Genomic DNA, 24,018 nt, shown 5'->3' on the forward strand with positions numbered 1-24,018 from the left:
GAGATATATATATATATATATATATATATATATATATATATATAGTAATAAAAGTTAAGTCACATCTTTTTCTTCTCCTCCTCCTCCTTTTTTATGACAAACCACCTCAGGTCACAATTGTGGAACTGCTTTAAAGTCATCTTTTCCTTGAGAATTACATTTGTTTACACAGAAAGCAAGGTTTTAGAGAAGGTTGGCTATGAAAGGATAAAAGCAAGTTGCATACCCAGCTTCACTCTTACTGTGTAGGGTGTATGTTTTCAGCAGAGTCAGCTACCACCAAAAATATTGGTTAACATACCATGAATACACCAAGTTCAGATCACAATTATGTGGATAAAATTTTCTCATTTTCAAGTAATATTTGAAAAGGAATTACAGATCCAATTATTTGCATCACACAACAGAATTCCATTAGTCAATCTTGTACAAAAAGCCAATTGAAGTATCCTGGTGTAAAATTGCAGGAAACAAAGAAAAATGAAGATAATTGGGTTAAGAGTCTTAACAAATAATTCAAATGATACAAAAAAGATGATTAGAATTTATTACAAGATAAGATTCATTAATATGTTAGAGATGCCAAATAATTCACAAATTCTCTTTTTATGTGGCTAATATTCCATACTAGATATGAAATATGTTAGAATGCAGACATTCTCTAAAGACTTTCCTGGATTCCTAGCATGATCTCGGCTCCACACCCACAAAGTGCATGCACCTATGCATGAAGGTTAGCTCTTAAGCCAGCTACTGTTAAACCCTCTCTTTAAGTAAGAGAGCCCACAATTCTTAGGTATATTTCCCTTTGTTGATATTTTCTCAAGAGTCATAATGTGTTCAGCAATTTCCCTCTTCTCTATGTTTTAGTTGCTTTGATCAATCTACAATGTTTTTATATAGACAAGAAAGAATCTTCAAGAGGCAATAAGAGTAAATTGAACAGGGCTTGTTACAGAGCTCACTGTACTTCACAAGCAGGCTAAGAGCTTCCTTTGCAATCTGATTTCTTTTTAAACTTCTCAAATTCTTCATCTTTAATTATTAGCAATAGGAGTTTCATCACAGGCTTACAATAAACCTGGCAGTACAATTCTTATGAAATTCTTAAGAGCCTAAAAGAATTTGGAAAAATATCCCAGGCTATCTTATGATATTTGTTTCAGCCTTTTCATTTTGTACATAGAAAGAGTAAAATCCAAAAGGGATCCAAAGTTGTATAACAACACTACAACGATCTTGTCCCCATTAGTATTATGGCCTCCGTCCCCATCATCAGGTGATAGCCTCATACCATTAAGAGATACGAACGGAAATAACCTTCAATTTCAAACCAGTATTTGGTTTACCAGAGGTGTCTCTTGAAAATAGTTACAATTTTCCCCCAGAGAGTACTGTAGAGCCTAATATCCATGTGACAGTTTTCGATTTATGAATATACAGTTCCTGGGTATTGAATCTGCCTACTTAGAATGTTTTCTTTTAGGGTAAAAGAGATCCCAATAGTTTTACTATTTCTAACCTTGGAATAAAAAAAATGATATCAGTTCACTAACCATATTTAATTTCCAGATAATGTTTCAAACACACACACACACACACACACACACACACACACACACAATAACTGTAATGGCTATATTGAATCACCTTTATACATGCCAATATCCATTCTTAGCTTCTTATAACTTGAAGTGTTAACCTTGCCAGGGAGGACAGTATTGCTACTGTAATTGTCACTGTGATAGGCTAAGGGCTTTGACTCTCTATTTAGGAGATTTCTTAGTTTCCTGTAACTGTTCTTATTCAAGTTAATGGAGTTTAGAATCACAATCTCACTTATGCATATTTATTTAAATGGAAACATGCATATGCTTTGCCAGTATTTATTTGGACTAACCCCCCTCCCATTCTTTTAATATAAAAATAATTTGCTGTTTATTTCCTTTAAAAATTGAATATATTTTCACACTAAAACAATGTCGCAAAGTTGCTCATGTATGACATAATCTATGTAATCCAGTTCTAGTTTTATCTATCTTTTATATTTCTTTAAAGAAAGCAGAGCAGAGAAACTAGAACTCTTCCTTGTTATATTTTTATCTGATTACTTTGTCCAAAACATCCCTCCTGGTTCCCAGAAATGCAGTTAGATGCTTGGTGCAGGAAAGGCAGGCCTTGCTTTATTTTTGCTTAGCCACTTTTTCTGCACCCATGAGTTTGCTAGACTCTCAGGTCTAATCCACTATTTTCGAACACACATTGGATCACAGAGTAGTTTTAATCTACTCAGCTGCAGATTAGCCTTCCTATCTGCGGTTTAGTACCTTAATTCACCTGCCTCTCTGTCCTGTTCTGATCTTCATTTCACTTTGCCATTGGTCACTGTATTTGGTTATCTTTAATTCACAGAAGGCTATAGGTACTAAAGTTTATTAGATTTATCTCATTCTCATGGGTAGTGGCGTACATTATTTAATAAATAGTGAATCACTCTGAAATTCAGTCTGGAATATCCAAACTTTATAGAGATGTGTTTTAAAGGTATATGATAATTTTCACAGGACTAAAGGCTACTTGGATTTGTTTCTTCTTTCACTAAGTGAACTGATTTACATTCTCAAGAAATTTAGATAGTTCTATGTTCATACTTCTTCATTGTATGCTATTTTTCTGAAAATATTAACTGTTTAAAGTATTATCTGTTGATTAGTAGGTTTTTTTTAACAGAGTACATTGTTACAAAATGAAAAATAAAATAACTTGTAAGGATAATTCTGTTTCTGCTTTAATATTAAGAAAACTTTTGACTTTATCTTATTGATATTTTTTCTACTCTACACACACAGAGAGGAGAGAGAGAGAGAGATTCATCCTATTAATGATTACTTATAGAACATAAAATTAATTCACAAATTACAACTTAGTGATTTAAGTGAGAATCTTGTCATAAATTCGTATCCCTCTGTGCTTTGGGGCTGTATAAGGAGACTGTTATAACTGATCTTCTATCCCTTGCATAATCAGAATGCTGTACCTGCAGTAAAGAGAGACCCGAATAAGGACTTTTCCCGTGCTCTCCCTGAAGCATCACCTAGTTGCAAGCTGAAAAATCAATGAGATTCTCAAATAAAGTATTCTTTGCCTATCTATTGAGCATTATTAGTCTGCTTTTTAACTACATATGGAGTAAGGCCCTACTATGTAGAAGTTCTATTGCAAAGCATTTAATAAAGATTTATGGAATAGATTTTTGGTATATTGCACCAACCTCCATGCTACAGTGCAAATGACAGTAAATTTGAATAATAGGAAATGGAAATCACTGAGCTTTACAGATAATCACAATCATACCTGAACACATCAAAGTAACTGTTGGTCTGTGTGCCTCAGTATCAATCAATCAGTTTGCTGTGAATCACCTCATACTTTATTTCCCTTCACAGTTTCACTGGAGCGATTTAAAATAGCACATATCCATCTGCTAACCACCCTGGTTTGAAATGTTTGGTTTTCACATCCTAATACTAATGAATACAGCTAACTTAAGATTTATAAAAAGACTAACTTTAAAATAATGTTTTACAATGATGTTATACATTAATGTAGAAGAAATCATCTGATGCAATGTTCCTAGAAGAAGATCAAAATTGTACTGTGGAAGGAAGATAATTCTTTGAATGGCTGTAATTATGTAATTTATAAATGTGGCCACTATTATTATAATTTCATATATGTCAATATTAATATTTTAATGCTTTCCCAAATACTCTCCCTGGAAATTTGGTATTTTTAGTAACTAAAATCTTTGCAAGATTACATGGTCTGATTTCTGACATGAACTCTCGTCTCTGTTCTAGGAACCTATTACGCCATTCCTTGGCAACGGCTACTCAGCACTGGTGACCTCTTCCAGTCCAACACTCTACAAATTATTATCTCTGGACTCCCAGCTGACACACTGCCGGAGGCAAGAGCTACGAAGCCAACTAGAACTGTGCCTTTTCTTTTGTCAAGGTTTTTTTCTTACACAGGAAAACGGAAGAAAAAAAAGATGAAGCTGGGCAAAGTGGAGTTGTGCCATTTTCTACAGCTTATAGCTCTCTTCCTTTGCTTCTCTGGAATGAGTCAAGCTGAGCTGCCAAGGTCCAGATCCAAGCCATACTTCCAGTCAGGAAGGTCCCGGACCAAGCGCAGCTGGGTTTGGAATCAGTTCTTCGTGCTGGAAGAATACATGGGTTCAGATCCCCTCTATGTAGGGAAGGTAGGGCATTTGGCCTTTTAAAGTTACAAATGGGTACTGTAAATGTCTGTAGTTCACGGAGAGCTGCTAACTTTTCCTTTGATGACAGAAGAACAAAATTTTCCTCTCTGAAAGGATTTATAGTGCTTCTGTCATTAACTACTGTGTTAGGTGGAACAGTGAAGGCATAAGTTAAGGAGTGCTGTTCATTTTAAAAGGATCTTAGTGGCCTGGTAATCACTATTGAAACATGCTGCTAAGTCCTTTTACCACAATTAGAACAAGATGAGGCATTATGAATGAAGTGATATGGTTATTCTACCAGTTGATATTGAATGATTTTGTCTGTGTATAATAATTGGACATGATGTGTTTCATTATAAAAATTTCATGCATGTATATTACGAATTTTGACTATATTTAAAGCCACACGTAATACCCTCAGGAAATCCCCTCCTCCTTTTTCCCACGGATACACTAATCTGCCATTTGATCTCTTAAATTTGGGTTACTTTGGTTTGTTTATTCTTTTAATGTTTCAGTAAGTTTCATCTGCGTTTCTTATAAGAAACTGTATGAGATGTGGTAGAGCTACTTAGAGGAATATTCTGAACTTGCCAGTGTCTGTGCCGTGGATGACAACATCTGCTCCTCTAGCAGCAAACTTTAGAGTTGACTCCCTAGTGGCTAGTTTCGTGATACTGTGTAAACATATCCAAATTATGTATACTTCATTATGCTTAACATTACAAATTGCAACATGAAACTTTTAGACCTCATGGCTTCAGTTATAAGCAGTCTAAATCCAGTTCCTTTTTTTAAATACAACTTGTTTTATTCTTTCTTTTGTTTTGTTTTAGATTTTTTTGTTTCATTTTTTTCTTTTTTTCTTTTGAAAATACCCTTTTGTAAAATAGGAGTATGAATAAAATTCAATTGGAGATGCTATTAGGCAAATGATGATCAGCTCATGGTGTATGTATCTAGTGGTATGGGGCAGGCGACAGAGGGTTTTTTTGTTTTTTTTTTCTTGTGTAATACTTGCATAGAAAATGTTGCCTTGATGCCTCACTAAAATAAAGGCTAGGTCAAGAGAAAAGGACTGATGCTCACTGTCCTCTGACCTTATTCCCAGGACATAGTCTTTTCAAAGTGCTGTGATGTCCCAAATTCCTTAGTTTAGTACTGAACAACTGGAAAAAGAGCAGTAAGTAAATTATACAGCAGTTTGTTTTCCTTTTCTTTCTCCAGTTTAAAGTGTCAAGTCCTCATAAAATATAGCAGAGTTTCTGGAAACATTTGCATAGAAACCAGGATTATATTTTATTTCAAAGATAAAAAAAAGGAAATTGAATATTTTATATTGTTGGTTTTCCACATGAATAGGTAAAAAAAATTGAAAAATTTTTATAGATAGCAAACATTATTCAAGGTAATATTTTAGTATTTATTATTAGTTTCTTGTAATATTTAGGATACAAAGTGATCCTGTGTGGGCAAAGAAAAATATAAACTAGTTAATATGTTCAACAACCAGGGACCTGCATTTTCCTAAAGTAAAGTAACACATGTAAATATTAAGAAATATAACATATATATTATTTATTTTACATTCATTATTTTACCTTCATTATTTTACATTCATACAACTACTAAAATCGTTTATATGTTTTGTGCCAAAGTCTCACTCATTTCATCTTAATATATTTCTTTGTAGAAAAATAATGGAGGTAAAGTCACTTGCCACAAAGCACTAATGTGAATTTGATCCCCAAGACTAACATAGTAGAAAAAGGAACTAAACACTGAAAGTTGTCTTTAACTACTGCCCATGCATGCATCATAGAATGAGCCCCAAATTAATGAATATACATTAAAGGTTTATTAAATATGAATATATTAATTACAATTCAAAGTTTTGACTAAGAATGTAATTTTGTTATTTAACATATGAATTAAGCTTTCTTTAGTCTTTCCTTGATCATGAAACTCAAGGAATTCACAAACAGTATGCATTGCACATAAGTATATTTTGTGATCATGTGCACAGTGTTTCAGAAAAAGTAAAAAGGTTTCTATTAACTTGATAAAAATTGAGTTTGTTATGAACAAGTTGCAATTTTGAAATTCAACAAAATCATGAAATATTAAAAATATTACTCTTAATTTTCTGTCTCAAAATCACTCAGGAAAGAAGTAACTCTAAACATTAATTTAAAATTACAAAGATGTATGCCTTAAGTTACTTACTCTAAAATATATATTAGGTTGCTGAGCAATATTATGTTCACTTCCTAAGGCAAATAGTATAATTTCTAGACATTGCTGGGCATGTCTTTAACCCCAGTTTGGAAGTAGAATGGGAGAATCTTAAGTTCAAGAATTGAAGGGCTACTTCTTACCCTGTATCACAGAAAATGTATATGTGTGGTTTGTGTGTGTGTGTGTGTGTGTGTGTGTGTGTGTATTGCAGAGTCAGAAGTGAAGACACATATTAATGGACATTTAAGTAAGTCTGTATTTTTCTTGCATGATATATATCAGAAGGTGCCCATGGAAGTGTCCCAATGAAGATAGAAAATGAGTTCAAGAAATGTGCCCCTGACCACAATACGAGAAGTAAATTTAAAATCTAATAGCTTGATCCCTTGATTGAGTGAGTGATTTATGTTCTAGGGCAAAAATAAATTGGGCCTCGTAGAAGTCATTTCTTTTTTTTTTTTGTACAGAAGCAATACAGAACATCGATGCCATATATTCTGTACAGATGAGCAAAAATTTGAACCTTTCTGGGGTTTAGTGATCTGATATAGCAAAACAAAAACAAAAACAAACAAACAAACAAATAACTTTAACCTCATTATACTCCCTAGGTTCTATAAAAATTAATTTATCTCTTTTTGTTTGCTTAGTTAAAGTATGTAACGACAATGGTCAGATGTTCTTGTAGGACAGAGAACTAAATATTGCAGAGATTTGGAGGATAAGTAGGCTGGTGATTATAAAGGAAGACAAAGGAACCTAACAAATACTTTTCAAAGACATAGGTCAATCTCTTTATCATGGTAGAGAGTTACACACTTTATCAACAAGGAATATAAACATTATCTAGGTTTGTAGATATTTTAGAAGAAATTTAGGTGACTTTGATAAACAGCTTGGCTTTAATAGGTCACATAATCTAGGTACAGAGTATATCAGATTGACAAGTTTTGCTGCTCATTCTCCCAGTAAATGTGGGTTGTGTTATTTGAGGTAAATTGCCTGGTGTCCTTAAATTTTTGTTTCCATGCTTCTAAAATAGAAATACTGACATCTACTGTTTACTTTTACTACTTAGCAAATGATATAAAATATTAGGCGAGCTACTCAGTCGTCTCAGAGGTTAACCACATACTTTTCCTGCATTCAAGTAGGGCCATTTAAAAATTTCTGGAGCCATGGCACTACATTCATGTATACAAACCTCCACAAATACATACACATACATGTAAGTTAAATTATTTTTAAATAACTTTATTTTAATCTGGGTACTCAATGTAATAACTTGATATTTTGACGTTATCACATAATATATAATAATAGTTACTGATACTTTGTGTCAAATGTTTTATTAGTGATTACCTACATGATCATAGCTACAATTTATATACTGAAAGCATTTGTACTCATTTTGAATGTTCAGAATAATGATCTGCTTAAACTGAGCTTAGGAATGGAAAAATAGTTTCTATAATTTCTTTCAGAATTTCAAATTCTATGGCTATGATAATACCATAGGACTCCAAAAATTAACTTAAGAACTGTATGGAAAATAAGTTTGTCATTAAGATTCCCCGATTTGCTTAGACTGACTGAACAGCAAAGCATAAGGATGCTTATGTTTATGGCTCTGCAGCTCTGGAATGGGAATTTGAATTCAGATCCTAGTGGGCAAGGCAAGCACTTTACTCTGCAGTTCCCAGAACTGGACTGGATTCAGATAAAATAAAATTACCTTAATAGATACCTTTCTCTGCTTTTTATGATGGAAATTGATAAATTAGTGATTCTAAATGCACATATAATTAAAGAAAAAGTATTTTTTAGTGACTGAGTTCTGTTTAGTGTATGATTTCTTATTAGAAGAAATGAAGTGAGGGCTTTGTTATTGTTGTCGTTGTTGTCATTGTTGTTCTTGCTGGGCTGCATATCAGAGTGGATTGCATGATTACATTGCTGTAGGTTTACAGCTCAGTCTTTTCCTCACCTTGGTATTTCTCATTTAATGTGCCCTAACCGTCTGACAAAATAAAAGTTGTCTACAAAAGCACCAAGACTCTGTTCCAGGTATTAAGTGGTTTTCATCTTTCCTAAGTGTAATGGGCTGCCAGCCGATGGCTGCGCCTGAGGCCATTACTTTCCTAGAAATATGTGCTTCCTGCATCTCCCACAGTCTTCTTCCCTCATTGTTAACATCACTCTAGCCTTTTATGCTACTCCCTTCCCTCCATACTCATTTGGGGAGAATTTATACCTATTACCCAATAGAAATTAAATATGTAGAAGTGTTCCTGACTCACATTCCTTTTAATTGAAAGTGTTGGTGAAAATTCCCTGCACACTTCCTTCATTACACACCAGCACATCCTTTGCCTAAAGCTTCTGTACTTCCCAGCACTGTGGCTGTGTTCATTGCTGCAGAAATATTTTCATGAAAATAAATTACATTAATGGGATGAATTCCAAATTATATTCCTTTGGGATTTTGTTAGACACACAAAAGGAGGATAACAAATTCAAAGCAAAGTATTAATTACTTGGGTAAAGCATATCTTTATAATTGAATATATATTACATTGATTCTAGCCTACAAGGTATAAATCAAAAAGAGAACTGTCATTTAAACTTGTATGTTCCCTATAGTCAGATTGAAACGTAAGAGGAAAAACTGCTCTTTTGCTGTTATTTTTGTTGATTTTGTTGCTATTGTAGGAATAAATAGAATAAATTATAAATAGAATATAATTATAAATTATAAAATTATATAACCATTTAGTTGGTTAGAAGGGTATTTTCTTAAATTCTTAACTTTCGGCTAGGAGCCTGGAATTCTTGGTGGTTTTAAAAGAATTTGGACATGGATCAGCTCTTTGGGATGCAAATGAGTTTATGTTTGTAATAAATACTTCCAAGCAGTTAGTTTTTCCTTGTAATAATCAATTATCATAAGGAACTAAGTGAATTTTTCCATATAGAATCAATAATTGAAATTTTGTTTGGTATATTTTTTCACAATATGGAAAATAGAATATATTATAATGTGATGATAAAATGGAGAAACTTGCAATTATTCAAGTGCATTTTCCCATCTTCCCTGTTTTATGAATTATAAATGAAAATGACCATCCTAAAAGGTTTTATTGGAGTGCTATAAAATTAAAATTTGGAGGACTTGGGGAACGTTCAATGGTGGATTGGGTTGCAGACAACCCCATAGATATGGATGCAAATTTCCTGTTCAATCTATGCTGCTCAAAATGAAGTAATGAACGTTCTTAGTTTCATGTCTGTTTGTGCTTACTGACAAAACAACAAAATTGACAAGAAGCAGCAAAAAAAAAAAATAATAAATGAAGAATATAATATGGTCTTCTTTTGCTGTTTATAATCCTGTTTTTATATTGAAACTTTAAGAATAGGAGATAAGATCAAGATGTTAACTAAAAATGACTAGGTCCCTATATAAAGTCAACTGTCATTGTCTTCATGTGTTCTCTTTGATTGCCCTACTGACATGGAGCCATTGAGCTCACTGCATTTAAGACAATTACAGTATTAAATAATAATAAAGCAGACACAAGTTTTTTTAATTAAGCATATAGAGAAATGACTAGTAATAACAACTTTTGTCTCAAACATTTTCACAAATAACCATGTTATTTTAAGCCTTAATTTTATTGCCTGAAACACGATTTTCACAAACATGTTTAACATTGTATCCTACTGAATCTCTTTCAGGAGTTGGTAAGCATAACATTTGTTCTTTTTTCCTCCTCTTTCTATTCTTTCTTCCTCAAATAAGTATGACAGGTCTACTTTGAAGAGTTACTGTGCTCCTGTGCTTGGCTGAGCAGCTTAGACTAAAGATTTTTTAAGAGAATGTACCAGGGAATTTATAAGAAAAACTGGTGACTGAAAGACAACACAGAAAAGTGAAATTTAAGGTTAAACTTTAGCTGTGGAGAAGGGCAAAACCAGAAGTGCTAACTCAGGGATCTGTGAACAAAATATTGCATGAGCATCCATACCTTGTAGATTGTTGTATATTTTATATAGATTCTTCAAACCAAGGCAAAATGGGATAAACAACTTATCTCCCTTGGAAATAGAGCAAAGTACTCTAAAACTCTACTGAGAATCTTTATTAAGCAAGATGATAAAGCTGTGGTTTTCTTGTTATTTTGAGCATGTCATTGCAACAATTAGATTTTATTTATTTATCTGCCAGATGAAGATACATATTATAACCATTTTGAATATACTTTAAGCATAAAAATAAATTGCGTTAATTGAGTTTCTCCAAAAGTTAGTATCCTAAGTGAGTATTATAAATACGCGAAGTAGACACATTTACTAGTTGTGTCTAGTTGTGTTCAAAATTTGTCTTAATAAAATGTTTTCTTGGTGAGGATCAATGAAGTATCAATCTTTTTTTCTTTTGCCCTATGCCCTAAATCTTTTTCAACTAGGGTTAATTTGTAGCTTAATGGCATTTTGAGTTTTATTTATTTTTAGTTTTGTAGTGGTAGTGGTAGCGGTAGCGGTAGTGGTAGCGGCAGCGGCAGCAGCAGCAGCAGCAGCTGCACACAGAAACCAAAGGTATATTTCTACATTGTCTTCATTTCAGTTTTTAAGAAAGGTTTTATCTATCCATGAACCTGTGACTCTCAGGCTTAGTCTTGCTGACTAATGAGCTTCTGGGATCCTCTTGTTTCTCCCTGCCTCTTTTGTGCTGGAATTAGATGTTTGAGACACCATAAATGGATTTTCTATGGGTCTTTTGGACTCAAACTCAGGCCATTGTGGTTCTATAGCTAACATTTTACAGGCTGAGTCATCTTCATAGCTCTTCTTTTAATTCATATATACATGTATATTTTTTAAACATTTTTATATAATATATTGTGATCACAGGTTTTCCTCTTTCTCCTAGATCCTCCCCACATCCCATCCCACTGAACTCCATTCTTTTGTACCCTCCATCTTCAGAAAATAAGCAAGCAAAGAAAATAAACAAATCAGAAAAAAAATTGAAAAAGCACAAGAAATCCACACTTATAAACATACATAATGGGCTGTGAGAAAGAACGAGAAGAAGGTGAATAGAGGGAAGAGAGAAAGAGAGATCCAAAACCCAGAAAAGTACAAAATTCTAAAGCACTGTATACTTTATACTGTATACAAGCAAGAGATTAAAGAATTTTTAAAAGCCCCAAATAAGATATAAATCAACCAAAATTACCATAGAGCCATATATTTCATTTTGGTGTTAGCTCTCCATTTTGGGGGCATGGAGCCTACCCATGGGCCTGTGGCTAATATACCTGGGAAGAATCTATTAGAGAAAAGTAATTTTTCGTTTGCAAGCCAATGTCAAGGAATAGCTTCTTGGTTAGGAATGGATGCTCATGTCCACTTTACTGCCTTAGTAGTGCTAGAAAAATTACTAGCTTGAACATTGTTGTATTCATTACCAATGATGTGTGAGAATATCTCACAATGCAGATCACTATCTTGTCTCTTTATACTGAATAAAAGAGTGGGTATATAATTGTCAATTTTACCAATTATCAAATCAGGAGGTTTACATGGCTAGCTGACTCATTGACTTGACTTCTTGGTTAAAGTAGTATATAATTGTTTCCTTTATTGGAAAACAATATAAAAGCATATCTATTAAAATTTCAAACTCTTAAAAATGTTTTAAAAATTTATAAACCAATGTAACTCTCTTATATCATATACAGATAGAATAAACACTGCAGTTGTAATAAAAACACAAATGTTATTTATTGCAATTTTGTTGCCCATTATTAGGGTACACAGTTTGTTCATCTGAATTGTGGGACAAATGTAGATTCACAATACTGTTAACAAAGTCACTAATTTTGTAGTAATAATTTTATATCAGGAACAGAATTTATGATATCTGGGTTGAAATAAAGTCTGAGAAATCATATTCTTTTTATTATTATTTCTTTATTTTTCTTTATTTCTTTTTACACTCTAGATTTTATTTCCCTCCTGGTCCATCCTCTGACTGTTCTACATCCCATACCTTCTTCCTGCCCTCCTGTCTCCATGAAGATATCCCCACCATCCACCCCACCAGACCTCTAAATTCCCTGAGGCCTCCAGTCTCTTGAGGATTAGGTGCATCTTGTCTTACAGCGGTCCTCCGCTGTATATGTGTTGGGGGCCTCATATCAGATGGTGTATGCTGCCAGGTTGGTGATCCAGTATGTGAGAGATCTCGGGGGTCCAGGTTAATTGAGACTGCTGATAGCCCTACAGGATCCTCCTCCTCCTCCTCCTCAGCTTCTTCCAGCATTTCCCTAATTCAACCACAGGTGTCAGCAGCTTCTGTCTATTAATTGGGTGCAAATATCTGCATCTGACTCTTTCAGCTGCTTGTTGACTCTTTCAGCTGCTTGTTGAGTCTTTCACAAGGCAGTCATACTAGGTCCCTTCTTATGAGCCCTCCATAGCCTCAGTAATAGTGTTAGGCCTTGGGGCCTCCCCTTGAGCTGTATCCCACTTTGGGGCTGTAGCTGGACCTTCTTGTCCTCAGTCTCTTCTCCATTTCCATCCCTGCTGTTCTCTCAGACAGCAACAATTATGGGTCAGAGTTTTGTATTCTTATAGTCTCAAACATCACAAACATCTTAGAATTATCTAAAGTTAAAACATCTCTCTCAACATTATTACATAAAGAATATAAAGAACTTTGTCATAGTAAGCTTAATTTACAAATATGTACCCATTATAATTGTACATAAAGCATTGTTTCAGACAATTAAGACAAGTAAACATTGACAAATCTCATATCTTATATTTTAATATAAAATATGTAAAATATGTATACAATTATATCAATGTTAAAAACACAAAAATTGACAATTTATTCAGTTGACTCTTTTCAGAACTATGACTGAGTTTATCGTCAATAATAAGCATACCTTCTTAATGTCTTCAGTTATGTTACATTATGTGGGAAAATAATTATGTGAGAAAATTGAAATAGGTAATAAATACACATGAATTAAAGCAAGAAGTAGAAATTACAGCTATGTTTGAGAATTAGAAGGATTACCTCATGCTTCTAAGAAATAATGTCCTTATTTTTAATTTTCAATCAATTCAAATTAACAGTCATATTTATAAATTTCAACATCATATCAGTTTCCTTAACTGGCCATAACAAAATATTAGAGCACACCATTTGAACAATAGTGATAAGTGTTTTGTGTAATCTATATAGTTCTGGAGGTTGGAAGGAAGGGCAATATACCAGCACAGACCCTGGCTGGAAAGTGCTTGTTTCCTCACCTGTAGACAGTCATCTTTTCTCTGTATCTCAGAAGGCAAAATAGAGAACTGCAGATTTTTATGAGCCTCCGCATGCTACAGGATAGTGTGTCAGTTTTATGAATGCATTCAGTCTTTACTTCTTCCTCCAACAACTCTAATGGATTATGAATATCATTTTTGCTATATATAATATGTTTATATACAATATAGTCCTTTGGTAGTACTTTAGTAAGCATAAGAATTTTTTAAATAAGTCACAAATCAAATTTTCTAAATCTAATTCATGTAAAATGGAGTTGTTATAATATTTGACAATGTTCCATTAATTTGACCCTTTATACTTACAAGTCCAACATGAACCAGATCAAGCATTGGTCATAATATATAGCTTTTATATTATAAACAATTTATCTTACAACTATTTACAAAGCAGGTAAATTACATTAGTAATCATAATAATCTAGAGAAGGCTTAGACTATATTGAGAATATTTGTAAGTTAAATGAAAATATGGAGGACATAAGCATCTATGGACTTTGGAATCTATGGAGAAATCTGTGAAATTCTATTAAAATATTATTTCATTAAAATACAATTATTTTACATACCATGGGGCCAGCAACATAGTTTGTCTTTGGCTGTGGTAAACTGGAATTTCTCAGAGCACTTTTGAAATGTATTGTAAAATTGTTTCATGGGGTGGTTTAAATTCATCAGATTTGTTTCAGTGAGAACAGGTGTCTAGCCAAGAGCTAGAGACACATCTTTCTGACCTGTTGCCAAACAGACAAAATGCAGAATCAAAATTTCTGTGTGATGAAACAGTGTGGTGAGGCAAGCTACATTTCTAGTTCAACTGGATTTCTTGTCTTCCCAAAAATGAATGCTGAAGAGTAATTTTTCAAGATGTGGCTGTTTTACTGGAATTGTAATTAAAGCAACGTAATTAACATCATCTCAGCAAGTTTTGTATACAAACACTACAATTATCTGATAAGAATGCCTCCCTTCAAATGTTTGCTTATGTCCTTAGTTAAAATGCTGACATGTTTTTAAGGTACTTAGCCAAAACCACAGAAACAAAATTTGGCCAACACATACATAATGCTCAACAGATGTGTGTGTCTGAAAGATTCGTGATGATCATTGGCTGAATTAGTCAAACCGTGCTCAAATTAGATTTTTCTGATTTGTGACTCATTTAAGTGTCCACATTAAAGCCAAATATGTAGGGAAAGATTACAAATTCTGCAGTTGGTTCTCTAGAATGAAGTATAAATAACATGAAAACTGCCATTTTCTTTCCCATAACATATTCAAGAATCTCAGTTCTGAGTTGCGCAACTTTCTTATTCCTCGCATAGTTTATATAATTTTTGGAACTGAATCATAATGGAGCTGCTTCATCTTGCTTATTCAAGAAAAATAGAGCTCCAGACACTGAGATTCAATTTACATATATACCAGAACACGAATCCTACGAAGAGCTACAATTCTTATTAATCAAATAGGAATTTTAAACACATGATAAATGACTGCATTATGACATTGGCTAGTGTAGGATCGCTTTCAACGTGAAACCATATGTAGAGTCTCTGAGGAAATATTTATATGAAAGTAATAAAAATGTTTGCATAGACAAACTTTAAAGTGTGCTTGTTCTAAGGATAAATGTTGGTATATGTGTTAAGGTTTGTTGATAGTAAACCTTAAGGTTTATTACCAAGGATAATTTGCATTACGCTTGACCATTGTAACACCCGAGAGTAGATACTAACCTGTGATGGAAGAGCTATGATCAGTAAATTTGGTAGATGAGTTTATGGTATAATGATGTGAGACAAGACTATTGTCTCACTGATGAGATCATTTGTGGTAAACATGAGTAAATATACATAATAGAAATTGTAAGCCAGAAAGGGCTACAGGATTTTGTAAGAGAAGTGTTCACTATTCCTCAAACAAAAATAATATTTTACAATGTATCAGATCAAAATTTGTGTGAGAAGAATTCATATCATATACATATAGTGTATATTAATATATATTAACATATACACTAATTTCAGAGTTATGTGATCTGTGGGTGTTAATTTGTTCTGCCACTTCCAAGTGCGATTTCAAGTGAATACCCTGGTTCCCTTTTTTTGTCATTTATAAAATAAATACAGTAATGCTCACCTCATTATTATTATTCATTATATCATTACTATTATTCCCATTAAGTTAAACAATGAACAAGCCAAAACAGAAACAGTTTTTCTAAAAATTACCAAGGTTCTTAAAGAAAGAGATTGTGTGTTTCACTTCTCTATGTTTCATTCATCCTCTTCAACTAGACTGCATTGCACCAGGAACACACAAAACCCTGAAATTCTATGTATATTGCTGGGAGGGAAGACTTAGCTTTATACAAACTATAGTTTCAATTTAAAAATTGAATTAAAATGTTGAAAGGCAATGATTTGATACTAATCCAATTTAAGTATTTGTGAAAATTAATTCTTGTTCTCAAGCATTTTATATGTGATTTAATTTTGAGAACTGTCTTCAAACATAGTTGTGATTGTTTCTTGATCCCTGAAACTAAGTTCCATATTCTTTTATATTCTGTACGCAGTTCAAATCTGTGTATCAAGATTTTTTACTAGGGTTGAAATTTGATGTGAATTTTCTCTCTCTCTCTCTCTCTCTCTCTCTCTCTCTCTCAAATTGGATATTTTCTTTATTTACATTTCAAATGTTATCCCCTTTCCTGGTTTCTTCCCCTCCTAGGAAACATTCTATCACATCCTCCATTCCCCTGTTTCTATGAGGGTGTTGCTCCACCCATCCACTCACTCCCACCTCCCTGCCCTCAATTTCCCTACACTGGGGCATCTATCAAGCCATCATAGGACCAAGGACCTCTCCTCCCATTGATGAATGACAAGGCAATCCTCTGCTACATATCCAGCTGGAGCCATTTGCAATCCTTCTTGATGGCATAGTCCTTGGGCATTCTGAGGGATCTGGCTTGTTGATATTTTTGTTCTTCCTATGGGGTTGCAAATCCTTCAACTCCTTCAGTTCTTTCTCTAACACACCCATGGGGAACACCATGCTCACTCCAATGTTTGGTTGAGAATATCTACCACAGTTAGGGCCTCCCAGGAAACAGCCATATCAGGCTCCTTTCAGCATGCACTTCATGACATCCACAATAGTGTCTGGGTTTCATAACTATATATGGGATGGATCCCCAGGTGGGACAGTCTCTGTGTGGCCTTTCCTTCAGTCTCTGCTCAGCACTTTATCTCCAAATTTACTCCTGTAAGTATTTTGTCCTCCTTCTAAGAAGGACCGAAGGACCCACACTTTAGTCTTCCTTGTTATTGAGCTTCATATGGTCAGTAAATGGTATCCTGGTTATTTTGTGCTGTTGTACTAATATCCACTTATCAGTGAATGCATACTATGTGTGTTCTTTTGTGATTGGGTTACCTCATTTGGGATATTTTCCAGTTCTATCCATTTGCCTAAGAATTTCATGAAGTCATCATTTTTAATAACTGTGTAGTACACCATTGGGTAACTGTACCACATTTTCTGTATCCATTCTTCTGTTGAGGGACATCTGGGTTCTTTCCAGCTACTGGCTATTATAAATAGGCTGCTATGAATATAATGGAGCATGTGCTGTTATTATATGTTGGAGCATCTTCTGGGTATATGCACAGGAGTGATATAGCTGGTTCCACAGGTAGTACTATGTCCCATTTTCTGAGGAACCATCAAACAGATTTTCAGAGTAGTTGCACCAGCTTGCAATTCCACCAGCAATGGAGGAGTGTTTCTCTTTCCCCACATCCTCACCAGCATCTGCTGTCAACTGAGTTTTTGATTTTATCCATTCTGACTGGTGTGAGGTTGAATCTCAAGGTTGTTTTGCTTTGCATTTCCCTGATGTCTAACGATGTTGAACATTTCTTTAGGTGCTTCTCAGTCATTCAATATTCCTCAGTTGAAAATTCTTTGTTTACCTCTGCACCTCATTTTAAAATAGGGTTATTTGGTTCTCTGTAGTCTAACTTCTTGAGTTCAGTGTATATATTGGATATTAGCCCTCTATCAGATGTAGGACTGGTAAAGCTCTTTCCCCAATCTGTTGGTTGCCATTTTGTCCTATTAACAGTGTCCTTTGCCTTACAGAAGCTTTGCAATTTTATGAGGTCCCATTTGTCGATTCTTAATCTTACAGCACAAGCCATTGGTGTTCTANTCAAGAAAATTTCCCCTGTGTCCATGTGTTTGAGGTTCTTGAGCTATGATTATCTTAGTTATTTTACACTTAATTTTACTATAACAATCCTTTCATATGAACAATAACACAAATAATAACTAATTATGGTATTTGTTTACGGAAAACACATCCAAGGAATGTTCTAGTATGAATCTATACAAAAGTCACATTCTACCTATGAAAGCTAAACTGAATCTCTTCAAAATCTTTCCTTATAAATATCATTCATTTTCATAGTACTTTAGTGTCTCCTCAGCCATTATTGTCTCTGAAAACTCCACATAGGATTCTGCTGGCTTAACTCCACAATTCTGTCAGGTCTTTCAGCCTTCTTTGTCTCTTTAAAATAACCTTTCTTATTAGAACACAGGCTCTCTGCTCCAGGCAGATAAATGACCTCTTATGTTGGAAATATGTTGCATAATATCAGAGTTAGGACTGCTTTTCCAGTGTTGGAGAATATGATGCAAGTAGAAAGATGACCTCATGTTTGGGATTGCAGTATTTAAAGAACTCCTCTGACCCTGATGGTTTTATGGCCTACAGATTCAAATACCAGTTCAGTTAAAGTTTCAGTTCAATTGTAATATGTGTATCCCAGGATATGTGAGATCGGAACTTTATTCATGGCAATATCATGTAAGCATGGATGATCAACTTATTTTACATAATTTCTAAGAGAGTCCTACCTCTGTTATAAAAATATTTGTATATCCAACAGAATGAAGTAAAGTGAGAATAGGGAACAAAGGAAATATCTTGATGAATCTGTAGTGGTATGAATAGTTTCTTCCTTATTCATCCTTCTGCCTCACCGAGGAACACAGAAAAGTTACTCCAGACCAGAGTGGCAGAGAACAGAACGTGTGAACTAAAGAACTTTGAGCTTTAGAGAAACTGAGAGCTCTGTTTATTTATTGTTTTCCAAATGGAATTGGACAATCTACATATTGTATAACCACCATTGAATATGTTAACTAACTAATAGGTTATACATAGCAACAAGTTCATAGATTAATCCAGAACATTGAGAAATATAGCTTACTTTAGTTCTTCATAAAAGAAAAATATGATTGACATATATTTTATTTCATTTTTTCTTTTTATTTCTCTTCCTTCATCTCTCCTCCCCAACCTGATCCCACCTTTTCTTACCCCTACCTGCCCTAAATCCACCTGAAGAATCTATTCTATTTTCCATTCTTAGGGTGATCCATGCTTCCTCCATAGCCCTTATTTTTACCTAACTTCTGTCAGTCTGTGGTTTGTAAATTGATTACCATTTACTTAATAGCTAAAATCCACTCATAAGTGAATACATACCATATTTGTCTTTCTGGATCTGGATTGTCTCATTCAAGATGAATTTTTCCTACTTACATCCATTTGCCTGCAAATTTCATAATGACATTTTTTTAATTACAGAGTAATACTACATCATATAGAGTTACCACATTTTCTTTTCTTTTTTTCTTTTTTGTTTCTTTCCTTTCTTTCTTTTTCTTTTTTTTCTCTTTGAGACAGGGTTTCTCTGTGTTTCCCTTGCTGTCCTGGAACTCACTCAATAGACCAGGCTGGCCTTGAACTCAGAAATCTGCCTGCCTCTGCCTCCTGAGTGCTGGGATTAAAGGCATGAACCACCAACGCCTGGCACCACATTTTCTTTATCCATTTCAGTTGAGGAACAGCTAGTGCACATATAGCCAAAGGACTCAGCATCCTAGTTGCTTGAGTATGTTCATTGTGCCTTTATGCCGAATAGCCAGGAACTAGAACAACCTAGATCAACATATATTAAATATTGTAACCACTTGATATTTTAAAATACATTTATCTATTATCCTGGACTCAAGAATTGTCTGTTCTGAGTTTACAATAAGTGAGTGAGAATCCTGTGATTCATTTCTTAGTGAGTACAGGAGTTGTGAAATAGTCATTTCAGAGTGCACTCAGGTTCAGAAGCAATGAGATCTGAGAACAAATGTACCCATGCTCCGTTTCAATCAGCTACTTCTATGTCAAAGGGGTTTTATAGTAGATAGCATGTAATGCACTTCTTGTGTATATTAATTAATGTGCTATATGCAAAACTCTTCATGTTTGGTATGTCTATAATATGTGTTGTTATGAATCATAATGTGAAACAATGTTTTGCTCCACATTTGCTGCTTTCTATACTTGAGTCGATTAAAGTATTTACTTTTTAAAGTATATTTTAAGCATGATTCAAATATGAAGGTAAAACAAGGATGGGTGTGTGCAAACCTCACCAGAATGGCACATTTCCTAACCATAGACAAGATATCTAAATTATTTTTTTCTCTTCTGTCCTCTTTCACACTGAGATAGTAATGCCATATCCCCCTCCTCAATACAAATCAAACTAAATCAAATCAAATCAAACTTTGATTTAATGTCCTCTGTAAGAAGAAGCTCACTGTACAAATTACTAAGTGTTAAATGAAAGGCATAAATGTGTAAACAGTGTAAACTGTGTACACTATTAAAATGTTAGGATAAGAATGGTGTTTCTGGCACCAATATTTTTAGAAAATAATCATGAATGATACTTGGACATGATGTTTTGATAATTATGACAAGTATTATATACATAATAACTTAAGACAAGTCTTTCATTTAAAAAATTTACTTCTAGTGTTAAGCCAGATTCTAAATTACTTATAACAGTTTTGAAACAATAAATGTATAATATGACTAACATTATACTTACTGAACAGACTTTATTTTGGAAAAATATATATACATGCACTAACAGGGCAAAATGATGCCAGGAACCTGAAGGAGAGTTAAAAGGGAAATATGGGGATGTTTGGATGGAGAAAAAGGAAAAATATTTTTTAATTCCATATAATTAAAAAAAATTTTAAAGTTTTGGATATCATATACTCACATACGTAAGAAAGTTTCCCCTTCAAATAATATTATGCTTGGAAGAAAATTAACTCTTGGAAAGTTTTCTAGGAGGCACGGGATTCAACAACCTTTGAGATGTTAGTATGGTGCTTTTTCGAACCAGATAAAGGGACGGGCTGGAGAATCTTTTTGTTCTTAAAACCATGCCTTAGGTCAGAGATTTAATTATTATGATATTTATATCAGACATATTGGTAGGGATTATAGATACCATACCTCATTAAATTCTGAATTCTGAAACTGATTTTTACTACATTAGAAGCCAGTTGGGTAATGGGTAGCATTAAACATTTCCACTGCAAGTACTAAGAATTAATTTTATTGCACCATATTTCTGGACCCATGATATTATTAAACTTTAGGAATAATGAAGTTTTAAACATCTCTGTTTAAGTAATTACATAAATAAGATTTTTTCCTGTATGGTTTAAAAAAGCTAAATGATGAATAGAATCTGCTGTTCCATTGTGGTGTCCTTACCAACATAAAGAAATAGTGCAAAATGTAAGAGGGAATGCTGCAGGGGCACCGAGAAAGACAGTAGTTTAGGTAGGTGGCTATTTCACCATATAATTAATCAAACACAGGGAAAAATGAAACATATTATTTTCTCTTGTTTCATAATTCATGTAACATGAAAATTGTGAAGCTGAAATAAATCATCCAGAGAACATGTTTGTTACAGAAGGGGCAGGGGCTGCTGGAGACACCCACACAGGAAAGTTCTGGTTCGCTTTTCAGTTGCTGTGATAAACATCATGACCAAAACAACATGGACAAGAACGGGTTCATTTCATCCTGTGGGTTATGCTGCATCACTGAGGAGAGCTAAGGCAGGAACCCGAGGAAGAACTTTGAGAACAGGAGCTGTTAAGGAATGATACTGAATGACTTGTTCCCCCTTACCTGCTCAGCTTACCTTTGTTATATAGCCCAAGACAATCTACTGATATCACCTCCCACAGAATCAGTTACTTTTTAAGGAAATGCCTCAAAACATGCCCAAGGATACATCTGATCCATAAAATTCTCATGTTGTTCCTGCTTCCATGTGACTCTGGGTTTGTGCCAACTTGACAGGGGAACTGACGACAAGGATGAAGACAAAAATGATGCTACAATGGTTTTCATTCAGAGACAGTATACAGTTGACTATCTGTAAGCTGTAAAATACATGAGTGTTAGGGCATTGCTAAAACCAATGAATATTAACCCATAAAAAAACCTCCCAGTATACTTAGTATACTTTTACAATTGATTAGCCAATATAAAGAAGGCAATAATACAGTTCTGTAATAAGAGTATCCATGGAAGTGGATAAAATGATGGATTATCCACTCAAATAGAAGCATGTGAGTAGAGAATGAACCTCCCAGGACTGCAGTCTGTTCACATGGTTACTTGGATTGATGTTCTTTCTCCATTACTCACTGTCACTCATAAACTAAAATTGTCTTGTAAGAATGAAAGCCCCTCCTATATGTCCTACATGAATTTACCTAGCTAAGCATGACTTAAGAACCATCTGCAGTTTGTAATAACTGAAGGCATCAGCTTCGTCAGCCTTGAATCAGTATCTGTTTAGAAAAACTACCTTTTGGATTTACTTGTTTCAGCCTTCATCATACCTCATCCAGAGAAGCCATCAGCCATCGAATCATTACAAAATAGTTAAACCAGAGCAACTTAGAGGTGAAAAACTAACAATGTTTATTTCCATTTTATATCACCAAGGTAAAGCAAAGCAGGAACACAAACAGGGTTTTGAAGTAGAATGTAGGAAAAATGGCTGTTTGCTGGTTTACTCACAAGTTCATGTTAGCTATTCTTTTTCTTTATTTTCCTCTATTCTTAATATTGTTTCTTTTCATTTATTTATTTTACTCTACATCCTGATCACAGTTGCCCCTCCTTCCTCCCCTCCAAGTCCAACCCTCAGAAACCCCTCCCACATTATTACCTCACCTTCTCAGAGAAATGGAATCCTCCAACATCAATTCCAATCCAACCAGGCACATCATATCCTAAGCATATCCTCTCCACTGGAGGCAAGATAAGATTAGGAAAGGATATCTTCACCAACCCTACATCAGACAGAGTATAAATATTCAAAACTTATAAAGAACTCAATGGACTTTAGGCAATAAAAAAATCAAATAATGCAATTAAAAATGGGGAACATAACTAAAGATAATTCTCAACAGAGACTGAGAAGCACTTAAAGAAATGTTCAACATCATTAGTCATTAGAGTAATGCAAATAAAAATGACTTGGAGATGCCATCTTACATCTGTCAAAATGACTATGATCAAAAACTCAAATACAGCACATACTGGTTAAGTTGTGGAGCAAAAGAGAACAACCATCCATTTCTGGTGGGAATGCAAAGTTGTTTAGCCAGTTTGGAGGTCAGTTTGGCTGTTTCTTAAAATATTGAGAATTGCTCTACCTCAAGACCCAGCTATATCACATCTCTAACTTTTTTTTTTTGATATTTTCTTTATTACATTTCAAATGTTATCCCCTTTATTGGTCCCTCACCACCCCCCATCCCCAGAAACCCTTTATACAATTTCCCCCTCCCTCTGCTTCTATGAAGGTGCTTTCCCCACCCATCCACAATCTCCTGCCTCCCCATGCTTGAATTCACCTAGAGTGAGGTATCTAGCCTTTTTTCCCACTGGATGGTTTGTCAAATATCAAGTGACCATATATGTGTGGATTCATTTAAAATATGTTAATGCATGTGTGTCTGTGTTGGGGATATGGACATATATGTGCAATTTCCCATAAAGACTTTATTTATTTATTTATTTATTTTTAATATTTTTATTACATATTTTCCTCAATTACGTTTCCAATGCTATCCCAAAAGTCCCCCATAGCGCCCCCCCACTTCCCTATCCACCCATTCCCATTCTTTTGGCCCTGGCATTCCCCTATATTGGGGCATATAAAGTTTGCAAGTCCAATGGGCCTCCCTTT

At 34.2% G+C, this 24,018-nt stretch overlaps 1 protein-coding gene across 3 annotated transcripts in view; it reads left to right on the forward strand.

Moving 5' to 3' along the window:
• Cdh7 (cadherin 7) overlaps positions 1–24,018 on the forward strand; it is a 159,527-nt gene that overhangs the window by 7,731 nt on the left and 127,778 nt on the right. For all 3 annotated transcript variants that reach the window (XM_021155566.2, XM_029480694.1, XM_021155574.2), the window contains one exon: positions 3,861–4,264. In XM_021155566.2, coding sequence (XP_021011225.1) covers positions 4,055–4,264 — 210 coding nt within the window. In that variant the 5' untranslated portion in view covers positions 3,861–4,054. The remainder of the gene's footprint in view (positions 1–3,860; positions 4,265–24,018) is intronic.

This window comes from Mus caroli, chromosome 1, assembly GCF_900094665.2.
Source record: "Mus caroli chromosome 1, CAROLI_EIJ_v1.1, whole genome shotgun sequence".
Taxonomy (NCBI): domain Eukaryota; kingdom Metazoa; phylum Chordata; class Mammalia; order Rodentia; family Muridae; genus Mus; species Mus caroli.